This window comes from Rissa tridactyla, chromosome 4 (assembly GCF_028500815.1).
Source record: "Rissa tridactyla isolate bRisTri1 chromosome 4, bRisTri1.patW.cur.20221130, whole genome shotgun sequence".
NCBI classification, from domain to species: Eukaryota; Metazoa; Chordata; class Aves; order Charadriiformes; family Laridae; genus Rissa; species Rissa tridactyla.
This window is the reverse complement of record NC_071469.1, coordinates 61,464,748-61,489,254: the sequence shown is the minus strand read 5'-3', so window position 1 is coordinate 61,489,254 and position 24,507 is coordinate 61,464,748. Positions and strand designations below refer to the sequence as shown.

General features: G+C 42.1%; 1 protein-coding gene across 2 annotated transcripts in view; it reads right to left on the bottom strand.

Moving 5' to 3' along the window:
* Positions 1 to 783: 783 nt before the first annotated feature.
* KIF26A (kinesin family member 26A) overlaps positions 784 to 24,507 on the bottom strand; it is a 103,966-nt gene continuing 80,242 nt past the window's right edge. For both annotated transcript variants that reach the window (XM_054200314.1, XM_054200315.1), the window contains exons 6-15: positions 17,549 to 17,758; positions 15,474 to 15,567; positions 14,732 to 14,994; positions 14,306 to 14,489; positions 13,849 to 14,008; positions 11,975 to 12,137; positions 8,037 to 11,415; positions 3,745 to 3,935; positions 2,724 to 2,874; positions 784 to 2,267 (exon numbers count right to left, since the gene is read on the bottom strand). In XM_054200314.1, the coding sequence (XP_054056289.1) occupies positions 2,092 to 2,267; positions 2,724 to 2,874; positions 3,745 to 3,935; positions 8,037 to 11,415; positions 11,975 to 12,137; positions 13,849 to 14,008; positions 14,306 to 14,489; positions 14,732 to 14,994; positions 15,474 to 15,567; positions 17,549 to 17,758 (4,971 nt within the window). In that variant the 3' untranslated portion in view covers positions 784 to 2,091. The remainder of the gene's footprint in view (positions 2,268 to 2,723; positions 2,875 to 3,744; positions 3,936 to 8,036; positions 11,416 to 11,974; positions 12,138 to 13,848; positions 14,009 to 14,305; positions 14,490 to 14,731; positions 14,995 to 15,473; positions 15,568 to 17,548; positions 17,759 to 24,507) is intronic.

Sequence of the window (24,507 nt, the reverse complement as noted above, 5' to 3'; positions counted from 1 at the left end):
GGGATTAATCACAGAGGTAGGTAAAAGCGGGGCATCCTTTGTAACCTATGCAAAGTCACAAAGATATTTAAGCCTCAAACTCCTGCTCTCACTCTCCCACTTTTCCGGCTGCAGAATGAGGAGGAAAGCATTTACCCCCTCTCTCACAGGCCCCCTGTGAGGGAAAGAGCACTTGGTGCTTGGATGCCATGCCATTAGGGCTGCATAAGGAGACAAAAAGAGGGAGGGGAAAATTTCACACATTACAGTCTGTTTGGCCAAATAGCTGGAAAATACTTGAGATGGCAACATTAGGAAGCACTAGCTTTACATTAAATCTGCCTGGAGTTACTCCAACCAGCATGAGTGGGAGACGAGGACGAGGCACAGCTACTGTCTAACCAGAGAGCAAACGCAGCAATGACAGAGAGAAATGAACGTAGTCATTTGTTATGATGGACCTACATGGCCCAGGGCATGACTCCAGTTCCTAAAGTTTTCTTGTGTTTTTAGACCCATTTTTAATTGCTTTGTCTCATCAGGGATAACAAGTATGTGAGCCGCAGGTCTTTGTTCTGTAAACTATGAAGTGCTAAGAGAATATAAGTATTACCATTGCTATTTATTTTACCCTTTGGTGTTTTGTCTCTCTTTCCCGATTGGTTTATGATGACTAATGTCAAAACTCTGTTCCCAGTTATCTCTCTTGGGCAAAGAGATAATATATGACATTTAATACAGTGTACCACAGGCCATCCGCTCTCTTCCAAATGCTAAAATCATGTACACAGCAAGAAGCGATCGTAACAATAGATGTATCTTTTATTCACAGATAAAAACTGAAGCAAGCTGTTATAATACATATTTGTACAAAGGATTTGAAAAAACCATAAAAAGGAAGATGATTAGAAAATATGATTCATTATGAAATGTGGTATTACGTACACTATTAAACCTTTTCAAAAGTATTTGTTTGGCAACAATTTATCAATAGTTTCCACACTTAAGTGGCCTCCTTCAAAAAAGCACAAATCTCATGCAGCATGTATAAATTTGATCCTGAGGGTTTGCCTTCCTTAGAAAAACTGTAAAAAGATATACTATTTGTCTTAAAAGTTCAAAATGCAAATGCTATATTTATAGTCAAAACTATATAAAAATATGGACCTAACTTAACATTTACAAAAACTTTTTGTTCCTTTTTTTTTTGCTTGTTTTATGGTTTTGGTAATAAACATAATTCTCAATTCCTGCAGTCAGAGAGGAAAAAAGAAACCCAAAACAAACCACAGTGCCCTTTGTAGACCTCCTCACATTAAGTTTACGACTCCAAAAAAGACCAGGTCTGTGATAAGTGAGGTTAGTAACCAAGGAAGTAGGTAAGCAGTTAATATATATCTATATATGTATCTATAAAATGGAAAACAAACATTTATTTTGATCTGAAAAAAGCAATAATACAAAACCTGAAGGTAAAACAATCATCTCAAAATGCCATAATACACCTTTTCAATAGATAAATGTTCATAAAAATATCTTGAACCCTAACCAAGAAAACAATTATAATACAATTTTAATTCTGCTACATAAAACAGCTTTTCTATGAAACAAGAAGGCAAGTTCAGGTATGAAAACATAATTTACTTATTGCTTTTGCTACAACATTGTTTGTTTTTTTACATATAGTCATAAATACACTATACAGTATAAAATATTTCGTAGGAATACATTTTGTGGTCTGCTTAGGTTTGCTGGCTTTAATTCTAGCACCAAATACAAAAATGAAAATCAAATGAACTTTAAAGGCACTTCCATTGTATGTTTGTTTATTTGTTTGTTAATTAACATCTTGGTTTGTACTAAATTTCTTCACTTCCCTCTGGTGGAAGCAATACTTGATCCTACTTTTATCTTTGTACAGTTCAAGTCACGTTGAGGCACCAAAAGATTTATGAACATTCCCATCCCTCAGCTGTTTCTTCCTCTTACAACATTCATTGTTGCTTTTTAGTCTTCACCTTTCCTCCTTCACTTCCCAGCTACTTAATCTCTTTACTTCTTCATGTCGTACGATCCAGCTTCACTTCCCTCAGTCCCTTGAAAAACCTCTCTTCAAACCTCCACTTCCTTTACTCCATCTTGTGCATCTGTTATTCCAATATCAAAACACGTCACTATCATGATATGTGACTTGCACAGATTAACACACTGTTCCAGTTCCTCTGTCACTTGTTCCAGTGCCTCCAGGTACTCCTGCGACTCCTTATCGAGATCAGGATCCACTTCAACTGTCAGACAAAAAATTAGTGAGTGAGAGAAACAGCTCATGGCAAAAACATTATTCTATCACAAGGGAGCCAATAATGTAGAGTAAAATTTTATTTCTCTTGAACTAAGAATCTTTGTCACTTTGTCCAGCAGATGCAAAACATTTTTTTCTTTCTTTGGAAAGAAGGATGATAAGAGGTTATATAAGTATTTAATCTTAACAAGCATCACAGTGAGTCACTGCATTGTTTTGACGTTCTCTTCTGGTTGGTTTGGAGGGGGTTTTTTGTTCATTTCCAGTTCTACTCGGCACTGAACAAATCCTGTATCACAGAAATACGAATGGAGCCACAGAGTATTTTAGGGCTCAATTCAACAAAATATCGTAGCAAGTGCTTAACTTTTTCAGTGGCACAGCTCACATGCTGAAAATTTGTTATATCCTGATCACACTGTTGTTTTTGCAAAATACTTACAGTCTTCTTTCCACTTATTTGGATCCATCATCAACCTGCACTTTGTCTCTTCCAACTCTTCCTTCAAAAATTCATGCTTTGCCTTTACTTCTCTGATTCGCTGCTGGCGCCTTTCCAGTATCTTCAGTTTGGTATGGAAATACATCAGACCCTTTTAAGACACAGAAAGGCCATTTCATGAATTTGCCTGCTATGAGCTGACCTCCAACAGTTTGACACAAATTGCTCCCAGCTAATTACTTGGAAGAGTTAGCAGGTGGGTTGTTTTGTTTGGTTGTGGGGTTGGTGGGCTTTTTTATTGTTTTTTGGGGTTTTTTTTATTTGAAGTTTACATTAATGGATTCTAATCTAGAGGAACAGCATGCTAGATCATTCAAGCATTTGTTGCACTTCTCTGAATTAGCAAACATCTCTAATACATTCTGAAATTACTCCTGTTTGTAGAGGATTTTTTTTCCCAGCGGTGCAAATGATAAACACAGCCTAATATAAGAGTTATATTTAATCCTAAGACATATGAATTCTTATTTTCTTAAAAGCATTCCTACCTTCTCAACATCCTGGAAAGGCTATTATGAAAGAAATGGGAAAAAGGCATCAGAAGAATATAGAATTCTGGTCTCCAAAATAGAATTAGCTGGTGTTCCAATTACAAGTAAATTAAACTCAGTGTATCCCTGATTTAATAGAATCCTGTCATTTACATAAAGAGTTAATGACCCTATAGTTGAAGGATGCTGTAATGTTTCATCAGCCAGTCTAAGATTATAAAGTCTTCTCATAATGTGTTCATCGGTAACTTCCATTTACACCATCAGTCATGTTAGACACAATTAATTTTAGACAGGAATCATTTTCATTTTCTGTGTTAAGGGTACCCCAACATATGAATTGTAAAATTAATAATTATAGTGCTTTAATTGCAATCAATTTTCTGAACACCACTCCAGCATTCAAGCAAGGATTCTGCCTGTATACTGTAATTTAAGTTGTCTACAGTTGTTGTAAAATATGTGCTGACCTCAGTTTCCTCTTGTCTGTGTCGCTGTAATCGTTCCACATCATCAATCTCATAAACTTTAATTTCAAATGGCTCTTTTAAAGTGCCTGGCAAAGGTGGTAGATCAACCCATTGGCCAGTAACGCTGGGTTTTCTTCCTAGGGAGGCAGCATCTGGCAACGGAGCAGGAATCAGTCTACGACGCTGGAGACCTAAAATACAAAAGACAAGCGTTCCTCAGACTCCAAGAGGCTAACAGACTGCAGAATGTACTGCAGTAAATTAAAGAAAGATCTAGGTTCTCAGGATACTTAAGAAGAAATGCTTTTCTTGATCTTTTCCTTTTAGTAAAATACCCTCAGGCTGCTAATTGAGTTACTGCCTTGGCAAAGTATGTTCCACTTGGTTCATGGATAGGAGTAACAGCCATTCCTCTCCCAAAGTAGATGTCTGAGCATCAGTTTTCTATTCTCTCCTTACAAAAATATTTTGCCTGGATTAATTTTTCTTTGGTGGGCTACAATGGTATTCATTACCTTGTAATGGTAATGAGATAGTAATTTCAACCCAATACTGATAACTGGCAAATGAGTCTGGAAATCTCATGCTCCTCCAGTTAAAGCCAAGCAAGGCTATATAAGATCCCTCCCATTGTATTACCTCTTTCCAAAGCAAACAGTTCCCTCCAGAACTGCTACCAGTGCTTTAAGCTGTGTATTGGGTTTGCAGCGGCAAGGGGGGGTTTTGGGTTTCGGTTTGGGTTTTTTTTTTAGGGGGGGGAGGGGGGCAGCTATGGGGGTGGCTTCTGTGAGAAGCTGCTAGAAGCTCCCCCTATGTCCGATAGAGCCAATGCCAGCCAGCTCCAAGACAGATCCACTGCTGGCCAAGCCCAAGCCCATCAGCAACTGTGGTAGTGCCTCTGGGGTAACATATTGAAGAAGGCGGGGGGGGAAACCCAAACAACTGGGCAATTGCAGCTGGAGAGAGGAGTGGGAATATGTGAGAGGAACAACTCTGTAGACACCAAGGTCAGTGAAGAAGGAGGGGGAGGAGGTGCTCCAGGCACCAGAGCAGAGATTCCACTGCAGCCCATGGTGAAGACCATGGTAAGGCAGGCTGTCCACCTGCAGCCCATGGAGGTCCACAGTGGAGCAGATATCCACCTGTAGCCTGTGCAGGACCCCACACCAGAGCAGGTGGATGCCCGAAGGAGGCTGTGACCCCATGGAGAGCCCATGCTGGAGCAAGCTCCCAGCAGGACCTGTGGCCCCATGGAGAGAGGAGCCCATGCTGGAGCAGGTTTGCTGGCAGGACTTGTGACCCCATGGGGGACCCACACTGGAGCAGTCTGTTCCTGAAGGACTGCACCCTGTGGAAGGGATCCATGCCAGACCTGTTTGTGAAGAACTGTAACCCAGGGGAAGGACTCAGGTTTGAGAAATTCACAGAGGACTGTCTCCCGTGGGAGGGATCCCAAGCTGGAGCAGGGGAAGAGTGTGAGGAGTCCTCCCGCTGAGGAGGAAGGAGCAGCAGGAAAAACATGTGATGAAATGACAACAATCTCCATCTCCCATCCCCCTGCGCTGCTGCAGGGGAAGAGGTAGAGAAATTGAGAGTGAAGTTGAGCCTTGGAAGAAGGGAGGCATGAGGGGAAGGTGTTTTAAGATTTAGTTTTTATTTCTCATTACCACACTCTGATTTGATTGGTAATAAGTTAAACTAATTTCCCCCGAGTCAAGTCTGTTTTGCCCTGATGGTAATTGCTGAGTGATCTCTCCCTGTCCTTATTTTGACCCACAAGTCTTTCATTGCATTTTGTCTCCCCTGTCCAGCTAAGGAGGGGGAGTGATAGAGCAGCTTTGGTGGGCACCTGGCATCCAACCAGGGTCAATCCACCACATGGTGCTAAATACCAGCAGTTTTCAATTACTTTGTGGGATTAGGAGGCATTCAGAAGGCACTAACCAACAAAGCTGTAACTTGAGCCACCTCTAATGTCGAGGCCTATCACCATCCATTTGCACCAGCACTCAAAATAACTTCACAAAATAACTTCTGGGCTGAGACCTCTACAGGAGAGTTAAGTGCAAGTTAAGGCTGTCAGGCAAGCCCTGTCGCAAACTTCAACATGAAATGGAGACAAAATCCCAGCAGGTACCCCCAAAGCCACACACTTCCATAGACACCTGAAGAGTTACCTGCTTACGTATTCTTAAGTATCCCTAATTCTTAATTGCGTCCTTGATAATTTCTAAATAACAAGAACAATCACAACAGGAATGTTTTGGAAAGAAGACTTGATTCTACTTCTACAACACCTGCTCATCATTCTCACAACCCCAATTCATTTATCCTCAATCACCCGCTGTAACTCTGACCCTGTACCCACTTTGGTGGCAGCAGGATCCCTCTGAAGAGGACACTGAACAGATACAGTCAAACACATATACTAAGCAGACAAACTTCATATCCTTCCACTCTACCAGCCAGGGTCAACATCATCTCTCCAAGGATGAAGATAAAGGATAAGGGGACAAGGTTTCCAGTGGCATATATGGGAATAGGATCTGTCTTTAAATCCACAGACTGCATGACTCCAACACAGTTTGGAGCAATATGAGGTACTCCAAGAATCTCTAACACTTTTGCAAAAATTTCAATATATTTTAGGCCAATAATGGGTCTGCACCAAACATTTCTTGTAAGAAATATTTCATGAGCTTCCTAGGAAACCTCATTCTACATATAAAACACGTAATTGTCTCGAATTCTACAGCACTCCAAAAAAGTAATGCATAATTTACTGATATAGAGCAATTTCAATTGGAAAAAGAAATAATTTTTCATTTTTAAAGACCTTATAAGCATTTCCTGGGGCAAAAACAAATACAAATCTGTCAGTGGGTAATGCCTTCTCAACATGTGTGCAACTTATACAGCTGTTAATATTGATTTGTAGGAAAGGTTTAAGAGGTTGATATGCTATGGAAGGAGAACTGCAGCAAATGTTACACTAAGTTTCCAAAATGATTTATCACCTGCTGAAGCAACTCAGTTGCTTTGACCAGAAAGCACCATGAGATCTACATCAGTTTAACTCATGTGGTTTTATTGCCAGAATTGAGCATCATGGGTGTCTACAGGGATTGTAATAATTACCGCTTTCCAACCAAAAGTGCATTGCTGATATTAGTGCCTATTATATTTCCAACAGTCAGTATGTTTAGGTTGCTGAAGGAGGCTGGTGGTCATTACCTAAATGACACCGATTGCCACAGATTCTTTATGACACTACAGAATTTCAACGTAGATCAGTAAAAACGAATACTGTAACAGCAGTCATATGAGCCTGATTTTAAAGCTGGCTAGAACTAGTGGCACTTACATGAGCACCACCTGCCAAAGCAATAAGGAAAGGCACCGGAGAGCAGGAAAAGGGACCTGGTTCTCGTACACCCACCTTTGCATGGCATGGTCAGACACGTCTGCCTTGGAAATAGGATCCAGTCCATTTCCTATTGCTTATGGTATCCACGTGTACACTCTAAAATTTCTTTATAAAAACACTATTACAGCGCAATACAATAGTTTTGCAATTAGCTGGTAGCATTAATGTAAGAGTTGGTGGATGTTACATATGCACCCTACTGCTCTGCCCCTAAGCCCTACCTTTGGATAATCTAGCACACATTCATCAGTCCTCGTTAATTCACACTCCTTTCCCCTCCAGGCCTATTCTCTTGTTTCCAAACTACAGTCCCAGCCCCATCTCACTGAAATTCCCTCACACACGCCTGGCAGCAGAGCTCCTCCTCTCCTCACTGCCCTTCTCTCCACCTGTCTTCCCAGACACTCACTGGATCCTCACAAAAACTCATCAGCGCCCACCCAGCACACTCACTCTTCCCAACCCACTCATAACACCCTCCTATTCTGGGCCGCCCTGGTGCCGCACTTGCTGCCGACCCTGCTGAGGGAGGAAGAAACATCCTCCCCTCTGCCGGCGGACATCTGCTGCCTCCTCCCTCGCAGGGAGGCTGCTGGCGCCCCGGGGCACCCGGCACCTCTCCTGCCCTCTCTGCCGCAGCACCTGTGTCACACCTGCAGCTTTGAAGTGAAATAAATGACAAGTAGCTGCTGTCACAGCAAGATGCGTCCACACGCAGGCGCATGCAGGCAGTCCGCCTACACACTTTTGAATTTCCCCCAAACCTCCTCTCCCTCTCTGTCAGAGACGCCATGACAACCCCCCATCCTGAGGGACGCAGTGGAGCATGGACACCTAGCCACCACCTTCCCCTTTCATTTCTTACCTGTCGATCGTTTCTTGGGGGACTTGAGGCTCCTCATCCGACCTGGCGACGACATCCCGCTTTCGCTCATGGAGTCGTGCGCTGAGGAGGCGCTGCCGGTGGCCTCGCTGTCCCGAATCATGCTCTCGTAGCCACTGCTGCCCCCGCTGTGGTAAAACAGAGCCGTCCTCCCCATGGCCGGCGGCAGCTCCCCACTTAGGACGCTGCTGTTGTCGCTGCCATGCCCGCTGCTGTACCGCTGAGGCCGCCGGGGTGCCGTTATCTTGCTGTACGGAGAAGGCAGCACCGGGATTTGCGACTTCTCATCGCTGAGGTTAATGCCGCTGTCATTGCCGCTGTCGGAGTCGGTGGAGCCTCGGAAGTGCCCCACCTTGGCAGAGCCGCCCGACACCAGCTCATTCACACGGCTGTTGGCCGCCCTCATGGCCTGCTTGGTCCCCATGATGGTCCCTCGGCCGGGTTTGCCGCTGACAGGCTGCACGGAGCGGGGGGCTGCCTTCCCACCGGGGGCCATGCCAGAGCCCTTCCCTGCCGGCTGCGCCAGGGATTTCACAGAGGAACTGAGAGACTTCGACCCACTGGCGGAGAGGCCCCGGTTTTTATTCCCGTTCGCTTGCACTTTCGGGTTAGCTGTGGGTTTTGCCTGGCTGTTTTTACTGGGTGCAGCAGTGGTGAAGGGCGGTGGTAAACCCACACCGGAGGCAACAGGGGGTACCCCCAGCCTGGGGACAGAGCGCCCTGCCCGGCTGTTGCTCCCATTCTCCCTCACCAAGCTTGCTTTGGATCCAACCGACGTCAGGCTGTCGCACCTCTCCAGGGACATGTGGCTCCCATAACGGTGCACGGCATCACTCTTTGGCGCCTTCGCCTTTAAGCTGGACGTCATCTTGGGCAAAGAGTGGTCGCCCTTCAGGTTCATTTTGCTGCTGGCACTTTCACTGAAGTAAGACCCAGCTTTCAACCTCAAATCTGCTTCATCTTCAACCTTTGGGGTGGCAGCTCTGGCAAAGTCCAGGCTGGAGGCTTTTCCCCCGCCATTACCCAGACCAACAGGTTTCTGTTCCAGGCTCGATTTGCGTACAGGAGGTGTTGGAGGTGTTGGCCCACCTGGCCTAGGCAACATGGTTGACTTCTGTGGTGTGCTCTTCTTTCCCAGTGATGATTTCAAGCTGCCGGTGGCCAAGGAAGCATCCAAATTCCCTCGAGATACAGCCTCCGACAAAGTACTGTTAGCATGCGACACTGGCATCACTCCCAGCGTGGTGGCTCCTCTCTTCAGTTGTGGCATCTTCATCGTAACTTCTGACTTCTTTGCAGCTCCGCTGGAGGATTTGCAGGCCATTTCACAACCATCCACAACCCTCTGTGAACAGGCGAGCATAGTCTGCGACTTCGTTGGCCTGGGTGCTGCGCCAAAATACTGGGCAGCTTTTCCTGGCTGCTTCTCAGTACCAAATGTGTGAGATTTTGGAGACAGCAGTGAGTCTGCAGGTTTTGCTTCCAACTGATAATCAGTGCGCAACAGCCAGGGATCTTCAAATATAGCATGTGGATTCTGCAGCTCTTTATAGCTGAGGACAGTATTATTGTGGATTGGAGACGAGGTAGTTTTTGTTTTCCTAGGAAGACTAGAATGTATTGTTTCTATCACAGGCGTATCGCGAGAATTACTAAATTTTATTTTTACGGGCTGATCAGTGACACAAAAAGCACTTTTTATCTGAGATGCTTTGGTAGTTTCAGAGGTTTGAGGGCTTTTGCTGATGCCCGAGGAGAGCTTGCTGGAACTCAAGCTCTCACTCTCCAGTTCAGAGAAGCAAAATCCACTGTCATTCAGAGCGCTTTTTAGGGGGACAGATAAATGGGATGAATCCAAGTTGAAGGGTTCCTCGGACTTATTACAGCTGTAAGATGACTGTGCAACAAAACTGTCACTAGACTGGGCTCCATCACTTTCGATTGTACAGATGCTGACTTCACTAAGCCACGAACTGATGGAGGAACGTCTGCTGCTGGTAAAGGGGTCCTTAGCAAAGGGCACAACAATATCAATATTTACACCAGTAGAAGTCTCCTGTGAGGTATAAGCATCAAACTCATCATTTATGCTGCTGATAATGCTGACCGGCCTCGAACCTGATGCAAGGGCCTGAAGGGAGCAGTCGCTGTTAAAGCTAATGATACTGGAAGGTCTTCCATTATCCATAATCCCACTAATGGATAGCTCTTCCACCACAGTAAAAACAAGCTCATCCTCTCCATTCAGCTCAACAGGCTGCTGCAAAGTCACCGTGGTGGTTAATATATCCCGATCGAAACATTTCCCTCTGAATGCTGACCTGAAGCTGTGTACCTCTATCGCACCTGATTGATTCTGGCCATTGCTACCAACCAGGAACATGCTTCCTACAGGGTTTTGCTCAGATTTGTTTCCCATCTGCTTGCTCATTCCCACAGGAGGAGTCCGAACTGCATTGCCATTGTCCAGCTCCAAATTCTCAGCTTTGGAGCTCAGTATGTGCTCTTTCTGCTGTGGAGGTGGAGGTGCTGGGCTTGGTAAGGGTCTCTTCACATACAAGGACTTTTCCTTAACGACACATTCAGCTGTGGCCTTATTCTGCTCTGGATTCCTTGAAGGGCTATACCTTGAGGACTGCGGGGAATCGGTGATTGTCTCTCTCTCTCCCTCCAGTACGGCGTCTATTATTTTGTTGTCAGCTCTGCTCTGTGGCTTGGAAAGCTCTGTTTTCAAGTGAGGTGTGCTTTTTTCATGACAATTGCCATTGCCGCCCTTTGGTGCAACAGCCTGGAAAGGAAGGTTATGTCCTTTTTTGGGAGATGCAATTTCTTGTGGAGCTGGTTTCTTAAATCCTCCAGAAGGAGAAGATATTTTTTCCTTTATCATCTTAGACTGTGCATTTTCTGTACCTCCAGGGACTGGACTACAATTGGACACAACAGAGATTTCTCCACAAGCAAATTTCATGGGTTCCTCACTTCCATCAATGCACTCTAACCTTTCTTGCAGTTCAGCAAAAGTGTTGCATTTAAAATGGTCCTTGTCAGAACTCCTACCACTAGCAGAATTGTCTTTACTTCTCTTCTTGTTTAGAGATGGGATTATGGGAACAAATTCTGGAGGACCTTCATTATCTGTCAATTCCCTGTCAGACAAAGCTGCACCACTGGGACCAACATAGATGACAGTATCACAAGACTGTTCACTGCTGGAGGAATAATCTGGATCACTAGATATACTCAGGACGGGAAGGTCGGGGTCAAGGGCAACAGTTCGCGGGTGGAATGGTCGCAAATGGGGCGGTCTTCGGACATGTCCTTCTTCACATGAACTCTCTCCTCCAGACGAGCTGGATGCATACTGCAAATGATCAATAAGGGAAACGTTATTAACACTGATTGATATATAAGTGTATATATATGTATATATAATTGATTAAAAGGTCAGGTTTCCTATATACTCTGTGCTTTGTTTATACTATCACAACTACATCTAGTGGAAAAAACATTAGAGTATGAATTAAAATAACAAGGTCACTCTACGTAGATTTTACTGTATTAGAAGTAATACAACAATCACACCTTTTCAGATAATTTCCATTAAATATTATGCATTGTCTTTCTCCTCAACAGTTTTCTGTTCCTTTCTTATTGTTTAATTAATACAAATAGGACCTTTTGAGATAGTTCCGCACATAAGCAAAGAAAGAATACGTGTTTGGAACAAAAAGAAGGGAATTTCAGGATTAAGAATGGGGGGCGGGATGATGGCTCAGTGCCAAGTCATTTGTCAGTTCCTCTCCTGAGCTTTTATGCATTTTGTATTCCTTCTTACCACCGAGAAATCCCATGTTCCTCCACCAAGAGGTTAGGAAAACTAATTTTCAAATGAATTAATTTCTGCTTGTTTGTGAACGAACCTTGGATTTCTTCTTTCTCATTCGGTGGATTCGCGATGCAAGCTGAATGGTGGTGAGAGTTTCTGCATAATTGGCTGGGGAGTCAGAAATATGCGCAATCATAGTAGTTCTGCAGTTGATGTTCCCAAGCGACTCCCTCAACAACATTGTCAACTTGTTGTCCCTGTGTAGCAAATGAGAGCACCAGGATGGTTTAAGGAAATCACAATCTTTTCTTGCAGATTTTTACACCACAAGCTGTGCTTCCACTCTCATAGGACATATGCAAGTATGGTACATGTAGATAAGAAATAAGCTCCTATTAATTGACCACACTTAAAATGTGTCTAAATGTACACATACAAGAGATATCAATATTTTAATTATTTATCTGCCTGTATTTGCAGTATGATAAGTCATTTTATTTGTTACTTAGACAATTGTAAAACAATTGATTGATAAATGGTTTCGTTATGTCAGGTTTAGCTCATCTTACCCAAAAAGCTCACTAGTGCTGTTTTTGTAGCTATGCAGACTTAGTTCCTGGATAGCTAAGCTCTGTGAGCAATATTTCAAACTATTTTGATAACAAGAAAAAAATAAGTCAACAAAAATGGTAAGAAATTTCTAAACAAACATAACACTGTTAGATATCAGCAATATATTATCAGTATCACCCCAGCTAATATAGTTTCCATTCTGCCTGCTGTACTGTGGTCTGACATAGCAAACATGAAGCAGAATTTCTCTCTGAAGGCTCTCCTGGTGATGCATGTCCTCTGCCATGGACAGCAAAGCTGACAAGGCAGGTGACATTTTGTCCTCCACTGGTCTCCAAGACATCTTCCCCGGGCTCCTTGAAGGCTGCTTCCTATTGCCCCCCCGAGCTGGCCCAACATGTAGGAACTACTGTCATGTCTGCTCACTAAACCATGGTGGGCGACAAAGTTGAGGATCTGCCCTTCCCTATTCTAGCCCATCCATCCTCTACTCCATCCACAAACCTAGCAATTAGCCTGAGGAAATTATCTTCCTGCCTAATACAGAAAGAAAGAACACCTGTTTGTGATGCAGCACTAGATAAATATGTGAAATGACATGATTGATAACAACGGCACAAAGTTATAACGCGTGAAGACAAGCAGCAATTAAATTTAAGGACCGAAGGCCAAGTTCTGGTAAGGGTGTTTACAATGTGGCTGTTGTCTTTAAGCTGGCTTCCCCACAGGTGTGTTTGACATAATATTATTGTCAGGTACACTCCACAAAGGAACACACCTAAATGTTCACTACTTCTGCTAAACAAGTGTGCAACATGGTGGTCTTCTTTCTCTTTAATTGAAAAAATGTATCATTCAAAAAGGCATACAGAAATAACAACCTTTGATGACCATACTTGGTAAACTTGCTAGTATTTTCTCAAATTTCAATACAATTTTTAAATTTGGAAAAGGGAGAGAAAATCCTATGAAATTTTGATGAAATTGTTCACTAACATCCAGCTGGCTGAGATCAGTCTGAATTCCAAACCCAGGAAACTAAGAGGAGATAGAAGGAAAGAAAACATTTGGGCCATTTTCCCCTGCTTTTTTCAACAATCAAACCCTCCCCAGCATCTCGCCCAACTTAAGTATATACCAATATGCATATAATTAAGAATTTCATGTTACTGTGTGATGTTTTAAAAGTTGTGTGTATGTATATATACGTACAGACAGGTAGAAGAATAGATATACGTATCTGTAATATAGAAGTGACCTTAAAAGAAGACGAACCCTTCTCTGACAGAACTTCTTTTAACTTCATCTTAGGTAAAGAGTAAATTGTTGATGCAATTCATTGCTAAGGTAACACCAGCCACAAATTTAAGATAATGCAGATAATAATTCACTTACTTATATGGCACATGCTTAGCACCATTAATTAAGGCCAAAATTACATTGCCCAGGGCAGAGAGAGACAGACACAGAGAGCCTCCTCCATCTCGGCTCTTGCTCAGCACTTTTTCACAGCTCCCTAGATCAATGAGATGCAAACGGCTGCGTCCTCCAGACACTAAAACAAAAGGGAAAAACAGTTGTACATCACGTTCTTGCATGGACTCAAGCCAAACTTGGTATTCAAAATGTATTCAAATGAGGAAAATAATGAATACAGCATGGGATAACTACCAGATTAAATATTAATAGAAAGGAAACCAGATATTAGCCGCAGCTACCAAAGTTAAAGGTGACTCCATTAGCTTGAAGGTTCACTTCATTTTTTCTTTTTTAAGTTTATTGCAAATTATTGCTTAAACTAACCCCAAACCACGTAATTTAAAAATAAACAATATGGTAAGAAGGGTCATACTTCCTCCTTTGCCACTCTTCTCCATGCGATACTGGTATATGTGAAGAGTAAAAAGCATATGTGAATTCCTCCTATCTTCTTCCTCGCATTCAGGTTTGCTGGTACTTCTGGCAGCAATTGCAGCATCAAGGAAAAAGGCAGCTTTCTCTGCTGTCGGGGCCCTTAGCTCACTTTGGTTTTGAAGCTTGAATATAAACAAGAAAATTACTAATTAGCACAGGGGCTTTTTTTTTTTTTTTTCCAAACTGGTTAAATCTCCAGGGCACTAAAAGAAACAAATATGTACGCCATGGGAGCAGGGCTTATAAATTAAAAGCAATAAATTTTTTTTACTGTCTTAAAAGTTGTCATAGTTGTTGTCAGATAAAAGGAAATATAAAGCAGAAGAAAGGCTCAGAAAAATCCATGTTGCGATATCCATTATACCTGGGTTCCACATATTGGATCTTCTCTCAGATAAACCCCAGGAGACTGGCCGTCCTGAAGGCTGCCAGTGGCTACTTCAGCTAACAAATCCTTAAGGTTTTCATCTTTGCCACTGATCTCCACAGCAGATACTCTAATCGAGAAACGAGTCCCAGTTTTTTCTTTACGTTCATTGATTAATTTGAAGAGCCAAGAAATTGCACAGGGGATGATACCAAGGCTTTGCGTGGAGCTATCTTTCCCGATCATGGTAAAAGATTTTCCTAGAATGAAAAGACAAACATGAACTTAATTCACCTTTCTTGTACAAGACAGCATCCTCTTCATATCATCACTGTACACTACATGTAACGCCATGTGCTGCACAGATAATGGGAAAGAGCAGATGCAAAAATGCAAAGTATTTAATTATTAATCCATTACTATTTATTCAATCAGTTTTGCAATTTTTGTAACTCAGACCCACAGCAAATTAACGTTAAAAACATCTCTGCTCTTTTCATTTTCATCACAATGCACCTATATAAACTTTTTCTTGAATAAGCTAATCTGATGTTACGTTCTACCTTTTCAAATTAAAACTTACAATCCCAGTGTAGAAATAAACCATGATAAGTTTGCAAAGCTAATTAAAAAGAAATTCTAATCTATTCATATACTCCAGGTTTATTGTTCCAGGAGCTGACAGCATGTAATTACCAGACTGACATAGTAATTAACTGTAACGAATTTGGGAGCTCACCAAGCTTGACATGACCAAAGCAAAATATGCAACCATCTGCACCATTCACAACAGACTGGATTACTTCTGCTACTGTTCCAGAGCACACCTCAGCCTGAAAGAAAGATTAGACAAATAAGTAAAAGAGCATATACTGCTCTGTTTTTCACTATTCCTCTGTAATGAAATGAATGACTCAATATTTTTGAGGTGTAATATTCTCCCCATTTTTATGGCATCAGTCCTATTATTTTAGTAACTATGCTATCTTAAAAAATAATAAAATATGCTACTGCAGCCTAAAGTAGTTCTCAATTCTATTAAACCAATTCTCTTGGAATATTGATTCTATGACTAATGTAGCAAACTGAATGCTATCCAACCAGGCTTCCTGCTGGTATAATAGCTTAGCCACGGCTATTCAGCAATAGCAGCAACTCCACTGAAATTAAGCTACTCAAGAGTGCTCACAGGAATTAAACAGACAGTTATACTGGAGAAAATGCATTAAGATCCCTGAATAAGATTTATAGTATCACATTTTCTTCTTCCAGGGGAAACATCATCATCAATGAAGAGAACTTGCTAAAATATCCGAGTGTACTAAAACCAGTTTATCCACGCCAGCGAGGGTTTCAAATATACTATAAGATGATCTATTAAGTACAGCAACTGGGGGTAGGGGAGAGGGTTGGTGTAAATATGTAACTATGGTGAAATGATAAGGCTCTGTTTGCAGGTGCATGGCAGCAAGCTTGCCTCGAGCAACGACGCCTGCACAGAAGTGGCTGTGCTGGCCAGCGTCACCCAGAAACACCACAAACAGGCCACCCAACAGGCCCACCACAAGGACCTGAAAGAGCCTTAGCCCAAACTAGGGGTCAACAACTTGAAGGACTGGTGCCAAAACCAGCAGAGAAGCAGGCTGTGACTGGCCACCTTGCAGCAGGGGCTGGCAACACAAGTAAGAAAAAGCCACTTCCAGTTCGGGACTAAAGTCGAGATCACTGGTGCATATTTCTGCCTGAAGACGGCCATTTGAGCTTATGCAGAGTCTTAAACCCAGCCTCCTGGCATGGTTACCATTGCTTTAGACACTGATCTGTGTGGGAGGCTATCCTCCATCTTTCAGTGCTTGGCTAGAACTTGGACCTAATAGATATTTTTATATCTCTAGTTTGGGACCCCAAAAATTAAACGAAATCCTAGGAGAAGATCTGAGAGTGGGGTTCTGAACTAGATCTTGTCATTTTTTCTCAACATTAATATACCATTTTCACCTTGGACATTTTGTGTGTTATTTTTCTTTCACCAAACCCTATATTTTGTCAGGCATTTCAAACTTAAGTAGTTCTTCATACTCTGCTTAATTTTTTTCCTTTTTTCAAAGTTGTTCTAGGGCTCTTTTTCTGAGCCCAAGACTTTTCCCAGACGGAAATTCAGGTGCCCAGTCTCACCAAATATACTGCAGCCCACTATCCTCTCAAAATACCAGCCCTCTTATCTGTGTATCAGTTTTCAGATGTGGGCTCCTACACCCTTGAGGGCAGGAGAAAGGCATGCACCATCAGCACCACCATCAAGATAAAATAATCAGTCAAAAACATAGTATAAACTACCTGGAAAAGGCAAAGAAAATAGAAAAACTCCCTAACTGTTTCAGTATAGCAATCCCACAGGGTTAGCTGTATCTCTTCTTCTAACAGCAGCATTTAGTTTAACGTTAAGCACATGTTCATTTCCCATTGAAAGCAGTGGGGAAGGACTTTATTTCAGTGACATCAAATGGGTTAAAACCTAACTGGATGGAAAAGCGATTCTCAAATTGGCTGTGTGGCTTTCTCTAACAAGAGAAAATGCAGGAAGATAATTTAGTCGGCAAATCCATCTCCCCAGCTATTACTCCTTAATTTTACATCTTGGCTAAACTGAAAATGTAAGAATTTACCCACTTATCTGTTAATTACCATGTTTTTTTCCAGGCATTAAGGCAACTCCTTCAAATAAAATTCCCCAGAAACCAAAAGAACTCTTAAGGCAATCAAATGCAGTGGCCATGAGAAGACTCAGGAGGTTTATGGGAGTGACTCCAGTACCTGCGAAGCATCCTGGGGGAAAACCGCATCAAAGGCAAACATCTTTGGGACAGCAACAACTCCTCTCCTGTGACCTGCATTGGAAGGCCCACTTGCCGCTGGGTCATAAAACGTGATTTGCTTTTTTCGCGGGTCTACCTTTAGGAAGGACATGGATTCGGATGTTTCATGAGCTCCTTGAGAGGGACAAATCCTTACCATCACTTTCACCTGCAAGAATTCAGAAGAAAGCAACAACTTGAATTCCCAGCTACAGATAAATGCATGCGAAGCATTCCTCCCAAACCCACTCCCCCTCCCATGACACGTTCATTTGTAATATTTAGGTGTGTCAGAACAACCGTGGGACAAAACTAGAGCCAGATTTTCCAGCCTGGTTTCCACCCTGGGGTCTTCACTGAACTAGCTTTTAAAGGTGCACTTTGTCCCTTCAGTTGACTCTGTTCCAGTTTTACCATTTCAATTTATAAATGTCTGGTCTGCAGGTATAATCCACTGTAGGTGTAATACCATGCCTAAAGAAAAGGAAACTCCAGTCTCCTACCTTTCAAGTACTTAACATGACCGAAAGCACAAACTGATCCACTCTGAAAATCAGTCTGAATAACACAAGGATCAAACAGCTAGTGCATTCAAACTGAACTATATCTAGAAGCTTTCAATTCCTGGTTCACATTCTTCTAATAAAAAGGTGCTTCTCTTATAGCCTTCCCAGGCAGACACCTTTATGCTGTCATTGCTAGGCTCTTTGGTGGTTAGTTGCAGATGGAAGGAAGAAAGAAAAGCATTAGAAGGTCAAAAAGCTTGAAAAGAAACCACTCACAAAGTACATTTCCATTGCAGCATTGCAAATGCCAATTTCCTACACATGGCATTTTAAGACAGCATTTTTAGAGAGCTCAGACGTGTTGGCTGCGATTTCCAAAGCAGCTTATGGGAGCCACGTGACTGGGTCTCACTAAAGTTCAGCAAAGGCTGCACACCTGCTTCTTTTAAGCTTCCTGGAAATCATACTCTTTGAAAAACTGTGAAATACTGCCTCACACCCACTTACAACCATTTATCCTTATGAAATGCTCCCAGGTCAGAACCAGCGTGTTTTATACACCTTGCACTGAAGTAAATGACTATTACAGGCGCAGTGCATCGCTTTGCCGATTTTCAATTCTGCACTGCTCAGCTGTTCAAACTTAAGAGAAAAGCAGTGCTCGGCCAGAGTGACTTCCCATGGCCGATACGAAATGTTTCAATAAGAAGCTGAACAACAGTATTATCTCTTTATCCAACTACCAGACAACTTTCGCAGCACCAGTGTCAACCATTTAGTTTCACTGGTGAAGAGCCTCCATGGCTGTAATTCACCACAGCCATCAGAGCTGGAACAATTTACACCCATACTCTCCAGAGTGTCCATCAGGAGCTTCATCTTCTGCAATGCGTCTACTGACCCACAAAACACCCACTAACTCCTTTTACAGCACTTGCACCCGATTTGGAAGGGGAGTGACAGATAGCAACCCCTCTGCTGCAAATCGCCAGATGAACCCTCCAAACAGAGAGGACGTGGTCGCTTGCTGATGTGAGTCAGACCCATCTCTAGCTCTGTGCTGGACGTTGCATGAGGAAGCTGGGTTTGGAAAGCATCCATCTCTGATAAAGAATAATCCTCCTTTTCAGTAACTTTTTGTTGCTAAATTTAACCTTAAATCTGCGAGAACAATTTGACTCCTATCTACTATGTTCTGAGAACACGTTTTCACTAAAATAGTGTGCACTTGCTACACTGACACATTATTTATGTCTTTACAAAAAAATGTGCTTTGCAGTCAGCACTTCCCTATCGCTCCTGGATCCAGAGAAACAATGGCAAAGAAAGAACCAAAGCTCAAAAACTACTTCAGCAAAGCATGACATGGGAAATGAAAGGAACGAACAGAGACCAGAGCAGGCTGAGTCACCCTCTAGGACTGCCCTTCGTACCCGACAAGGTGACAGCATACACACCTGCAGCCAGTGGGTGCAAGCAAAATGTAGCGTCCAAGCCAGGATCATCCACAGCAGATGGGTGGATGCAGCAGTAAGCACCACGCCAAGCTGTCCCTGTCTTTCTCAGCTGGGGAGGGGGAGTAATTTGAGCATTTCATTTAGGTCCTCAACTGTTTCATTTTTCCAGTGCCTACTTTCTATGGGGGCTAAGCTGCATCCTTGCACAGTTACTCAAGCATCCTCACAGAAAATATTTTCCAGAAAGCAGCTATAAAAGCTTTTCCCCAACATTTTTTCCGAGCAAAGGGTTAAGAAACAACCGACCCCACCAGTAAACACTGCAGGAGACTCCAGCAAAGGTAGCAGCAAATTCTTCCACCTATTGACTCAAGCAGCCTCCCAATTTCAACACTTTATTTTCTTTCCCCTTTCATAGTGATATGAATATGAAAATACAGTCCCAGAAAATAAGCGAACCTTAGAATAAATGAAACAGCTGTTTCAAAAGCCAAGTGCATCAGAGGTGACACGCTCAAGGCTGTTTCCTTAAAAGCTCCATGAAGCCAGCTTTGTGCATTAGCCTGCTAGCTCAACCTTGACATGCTACCAAGGTACTGAGAAAAATAACCTCCCTCGGGGAAAAAAAAAAAAAACAAACTCAACCAAACCTAAATATATATGTAAGTACAAATGCCCACTTCAGGGTCACTTGATTAAAATGAATTTTAAAATATATCCTGTTTTCAAAGCACTTCTCTAAACAGTCCTTTCTGTTCTCTCTTCCACCTATTATTAGATTATAGCAGCCAGAGCTTAGATAAGAGGAAAATTGGTTTGCTCCTGACCTAAACAGTAAGTTACCTCCATTAGAGCATTGCTCCCCCTAATACAAAGATGGCTTCACCCCCACAAAAACCTTGTACATCAAATCAGTTTTTTGAGACCACCCCTCTGAAGCAGAAAGATACTAAAATAGCAGCTCCAGGAAAAGCAGCTCCAGGGAGTTCCTCTTTTAGTGTTTTGTGTATAAAAGCTGATTTGCAGAGCAGAAAAACACTGATTTCAAATTTAGTTTCTCTGCCCACTAAATCTATCCATAAGTGATGCCTGCCAGAAACTGTAGGGTAATAATGTGTCACACTCATTCACGATGCTGAGCCAGACTCTGACTTCACTCAGAAGTGAAGCAGAAATGCTCATGAAAGCACCAGTAAGCACAAAGATTACTCAAACGTATGCCTTTACAACAACAAAAACTAAGCGCAGGCAGATCCTGGGTGCATGAACACACTTCTAAGTACGTAAAAGAAAGGTTTGGTGTTATACCATTTATTCTTCTTACAGTTCTCGCCCTCCTGTGTTTCAGGACCAATCTGAAGTGACAGGTTTTTATTCTCAGCTCTGAAGTTCATCCCAGTACTTTTCTGGGATGAGTCCTGCAGAAAAAGCAGCGTACCATAGAGCCAGCGTGGTTCCTGCCTTAAGGATCAATTTAACTGCATCTTCTCCTGGGTCTCTTTATCTAGTCCTCGTACAAAAGGCATGCTCACCTGTAGAGATAGCAACGTGCAGTGCAGGAAATCATCCAGATACAAGGGCCTGCAGTGAGGGGAGGATTCAAGAAAACATGGGAAACTGCAAATTTTAAAGTTGCTTTGGCCCATAACCGGAGAGCATAGCAGCAATACCTGCGCTGCACTCTAATACTTTTATTTGCCTATGAAAATGAGTGACTAGAATTAAGCGCGATAACACTAATTTCAGGCCCACTCAGGATCACACCCTCTGAGGGCAGTTATTCAACAATATGGCCAGCTTTCCGATGGTCAGTTCCAACTGCGGCGGTACCAGCTACTGGTAACACTTGCACAAAGCAAAGAAAACACAAGATAAGGAATTTAGAGGAGAATGGATGAAGAAATGGAAGAATAAGGCAGTTCTGAAAGAATAAGAACAGGACTGGGGCGGGGAGGGGGGAAGCTAAAAGGAAAGGGGGCAGGGAGGAAAGAACACAAAAAAGGAAAGACAATACAAATACGGCAATTTCGGAAAAGTCATCTCAGGCTCAGGGCATCTCTGACCTGACCACTTTTAGACTCCTTAAGGAGACTTAAGATGGCACATCCTTCCTGTGATGGGGGTGACCCTTCCTGCTAGAACTGGGGATTTTTGGGAGATTTAGATTAGATATTAGGAAGAAATTATTTACTGTAAGGGTGGCGAGACACTGGAACAGGCTGCCCAGAGAAGCTGTGGATGCCCCATCCCTGGAAGTGTTCAAGACCAGGCTGGATGAGGCTTTGAGCAGCCTGGTCTGGTGGGAGGTGTCCCTGCCCATGGCAGGGGGGTTGGAACTAGGTGGTCTTTAAGGTCCCTTCCAACACAAACCATTCTATGATTCTACAATTCTTTTTTTTTTTTTCCCCCTCCCTTTTTTGTATTTCTTCTTCAACATCACAGAAAGATACAGAGTAAGAAAAAGAATTACAAGAGGAAGTTTATCATTATCAAGGATACAAGGATTTGTACACAGACTTTCACAGAGACATTGAATTCTGGATAGAAGCTCCACTTTAATGGAGGATCTTGATACAAAAAAAGAGGATAGATTTGTATTTGAGTTCAATTTCTGCAAATAAAAATAAAAGGAACACAAACATGACAATACTTGCACATTGTTAACATTTTTCTCAGTGCCTGAAGACAGCCTAAATCATGCCAACCACTGAAGTATCTCATTAATTAACTGACTCTAATCTGGTGCGTTTTGTACACTAGGGGTTAACACTCAGCTGCTGAACTTTCCAAATTCATGTTTCTGCAAGAACCACGAGGTCAGCAAAATTGCTGAAGGAAACCCTATTAAAATCAAAAGTGTTTGGGAAAAGAAGATGGCAAATACATCCTGAATATGCCATTAAAAGATAAAGAATTTAAAAAGTAAATAAACAAGCACATAATTTGGAAAAGCCCTAGAAATGGGTGGCATAAGGTCAGAGGCCCACCTAACCAGCACAACAATGGGTGTAATTTTAACCTGCACTGTCAGTCAAGGATGGGACAGATATTCATAGCAATCAATGAATTTTTTTTCTATTTTAAAAGTTTATTTGTCTGTCAGCCTACAGTGGAAGTCAGGGAAAAGAAAGTCTATAAAAGCAAGCTAGAATTCATTTGCTCCAGGTACGTAAGGGCAAACCCAGTGGATGGATGCTGTAGCATAAAAACAAAAGTCCTATCGCAGTCTTATGCATGCGTAAAGAATTTTAAGGGAGACAAACTGACAAAGGGCAGATTTCTGAATAAAATGAGAGCGCGAAAAAAAATGAATCCCCTGTTTGGAAGACAAAGGCCATGTGGAGAACTATGGGACTAAACCCCATACAGTTTTTAGAAATATCTGATGAGACCTCTAGAGAACCACAGAAACATACAGTACACTCAAATATCAGTGATTTGTTGGGGCCCTGAGCCAAAACTCTAATCCTTGACATCTTGAACCCTTATGAAAGTCAAATACAGATGCATACTTAACAATTCTGACCTAAACAATTCCAACCTGACAGGGGAGTCACAGCAACTAAAATAACAGGTGGCTGCAGGACTGGTCAAAGATAGTGCAAAACATCAAGTGTATGTCAGTGTCAGAAAGCAGGTCTGGAAAAAGTAAGAGACAGACCAAAAAGCCGTGAAACCCAGATTTCAAAGGAACTCTCTGACATGAATGCGAGACTGATGGCCAGAGGCAAGCTAGCAGTTTTGTCTAATGCAGACCATATATTTTGGATATGCTGAATTGAATGGAGCTACGGCAAAGTCATGCATCAATGAACACAAAACTCCTCCAAGACCAATGAGGCATGTGTCGTCCCAGAAGAAATCCCGTCCAGGGCTGAATTTATAGAGAAAAGACCCGGTGATAACAGAGAGAATGACACAATCCTACACAACTTTAGACAGAAACAGCCAGAAGACTGAGAGAGTCAAGTTCACATTGATTATTACTCCGTAGTTAAGAGAGATGGTAGGGCTATCAACTCTGAGACCAGACGAAGGGGAAGGACAGTCTCACACTTAAAAGAACCAGGTGATTTGGATTCTGATCCTAAGATGATCACAAAGCTCTTTTACATGTTTTAGACAATGAATAAAAAAAAAATAAAAAACCACATAACTGTATATATCTCAGAAAGTTGGTCATTCGTCTTTCAGTGGAGTGAAGGGTGCCAAATACTCTATGCAGTTAAATTTGGGGCAGACATGTAGACAGAGAAGACTCCACTAATTCACTAAGTAATGGCTAAGACTCCATGGCATTTTGAATGCTGAGGAAATTAAGACCCTGACCCAGCCAAGTATGATAGCACAGGCATAAATGTTAACATATGGTACCTCCTTTGAAATTAATGGATGTGCAGTGTTCATGTGTTTATAGTGATGCTTTGTTAGCATTTGATGCTATATAGTTGTCAAGTTTCAAATTAGACAGAATGAGAAGGAAAAAATAGCAGGAATGAATTAAAAAGCATGTAGAATTTTAAAATACATGCACTCAAGCCTTTTTTACTAAAATAAATTCTGACTTTATCCATCTATATTTTGGGAAAGTGCTGGCACTATACTGGAATCCATTCTAAAAATGCTGGTCATATTCTGCATAACACCAGTATCATAATCCCTAAATGAACAAGCAATTTGGTCTCTAGCAATAAATGTCGTTATATCAAATTTGAATAGACACTAAATATTCCCTGGAAATACACATCCTTGACAGGCATTGTGCAGCCAGGAAGTTAATTTTGTCCAATGTTCACAAAATGGCATATAACAGCAGGTTAATTAAATGACTATGTTTAGACATCCACCATTCTGAATTAAGATTTCCCAGCAAGAAATTACAAAGAATTCACATTCAGTTGAATAAAGACCATTTTCCACTGAAATCACTTATTTTTCAACTACAGTGTAAATCA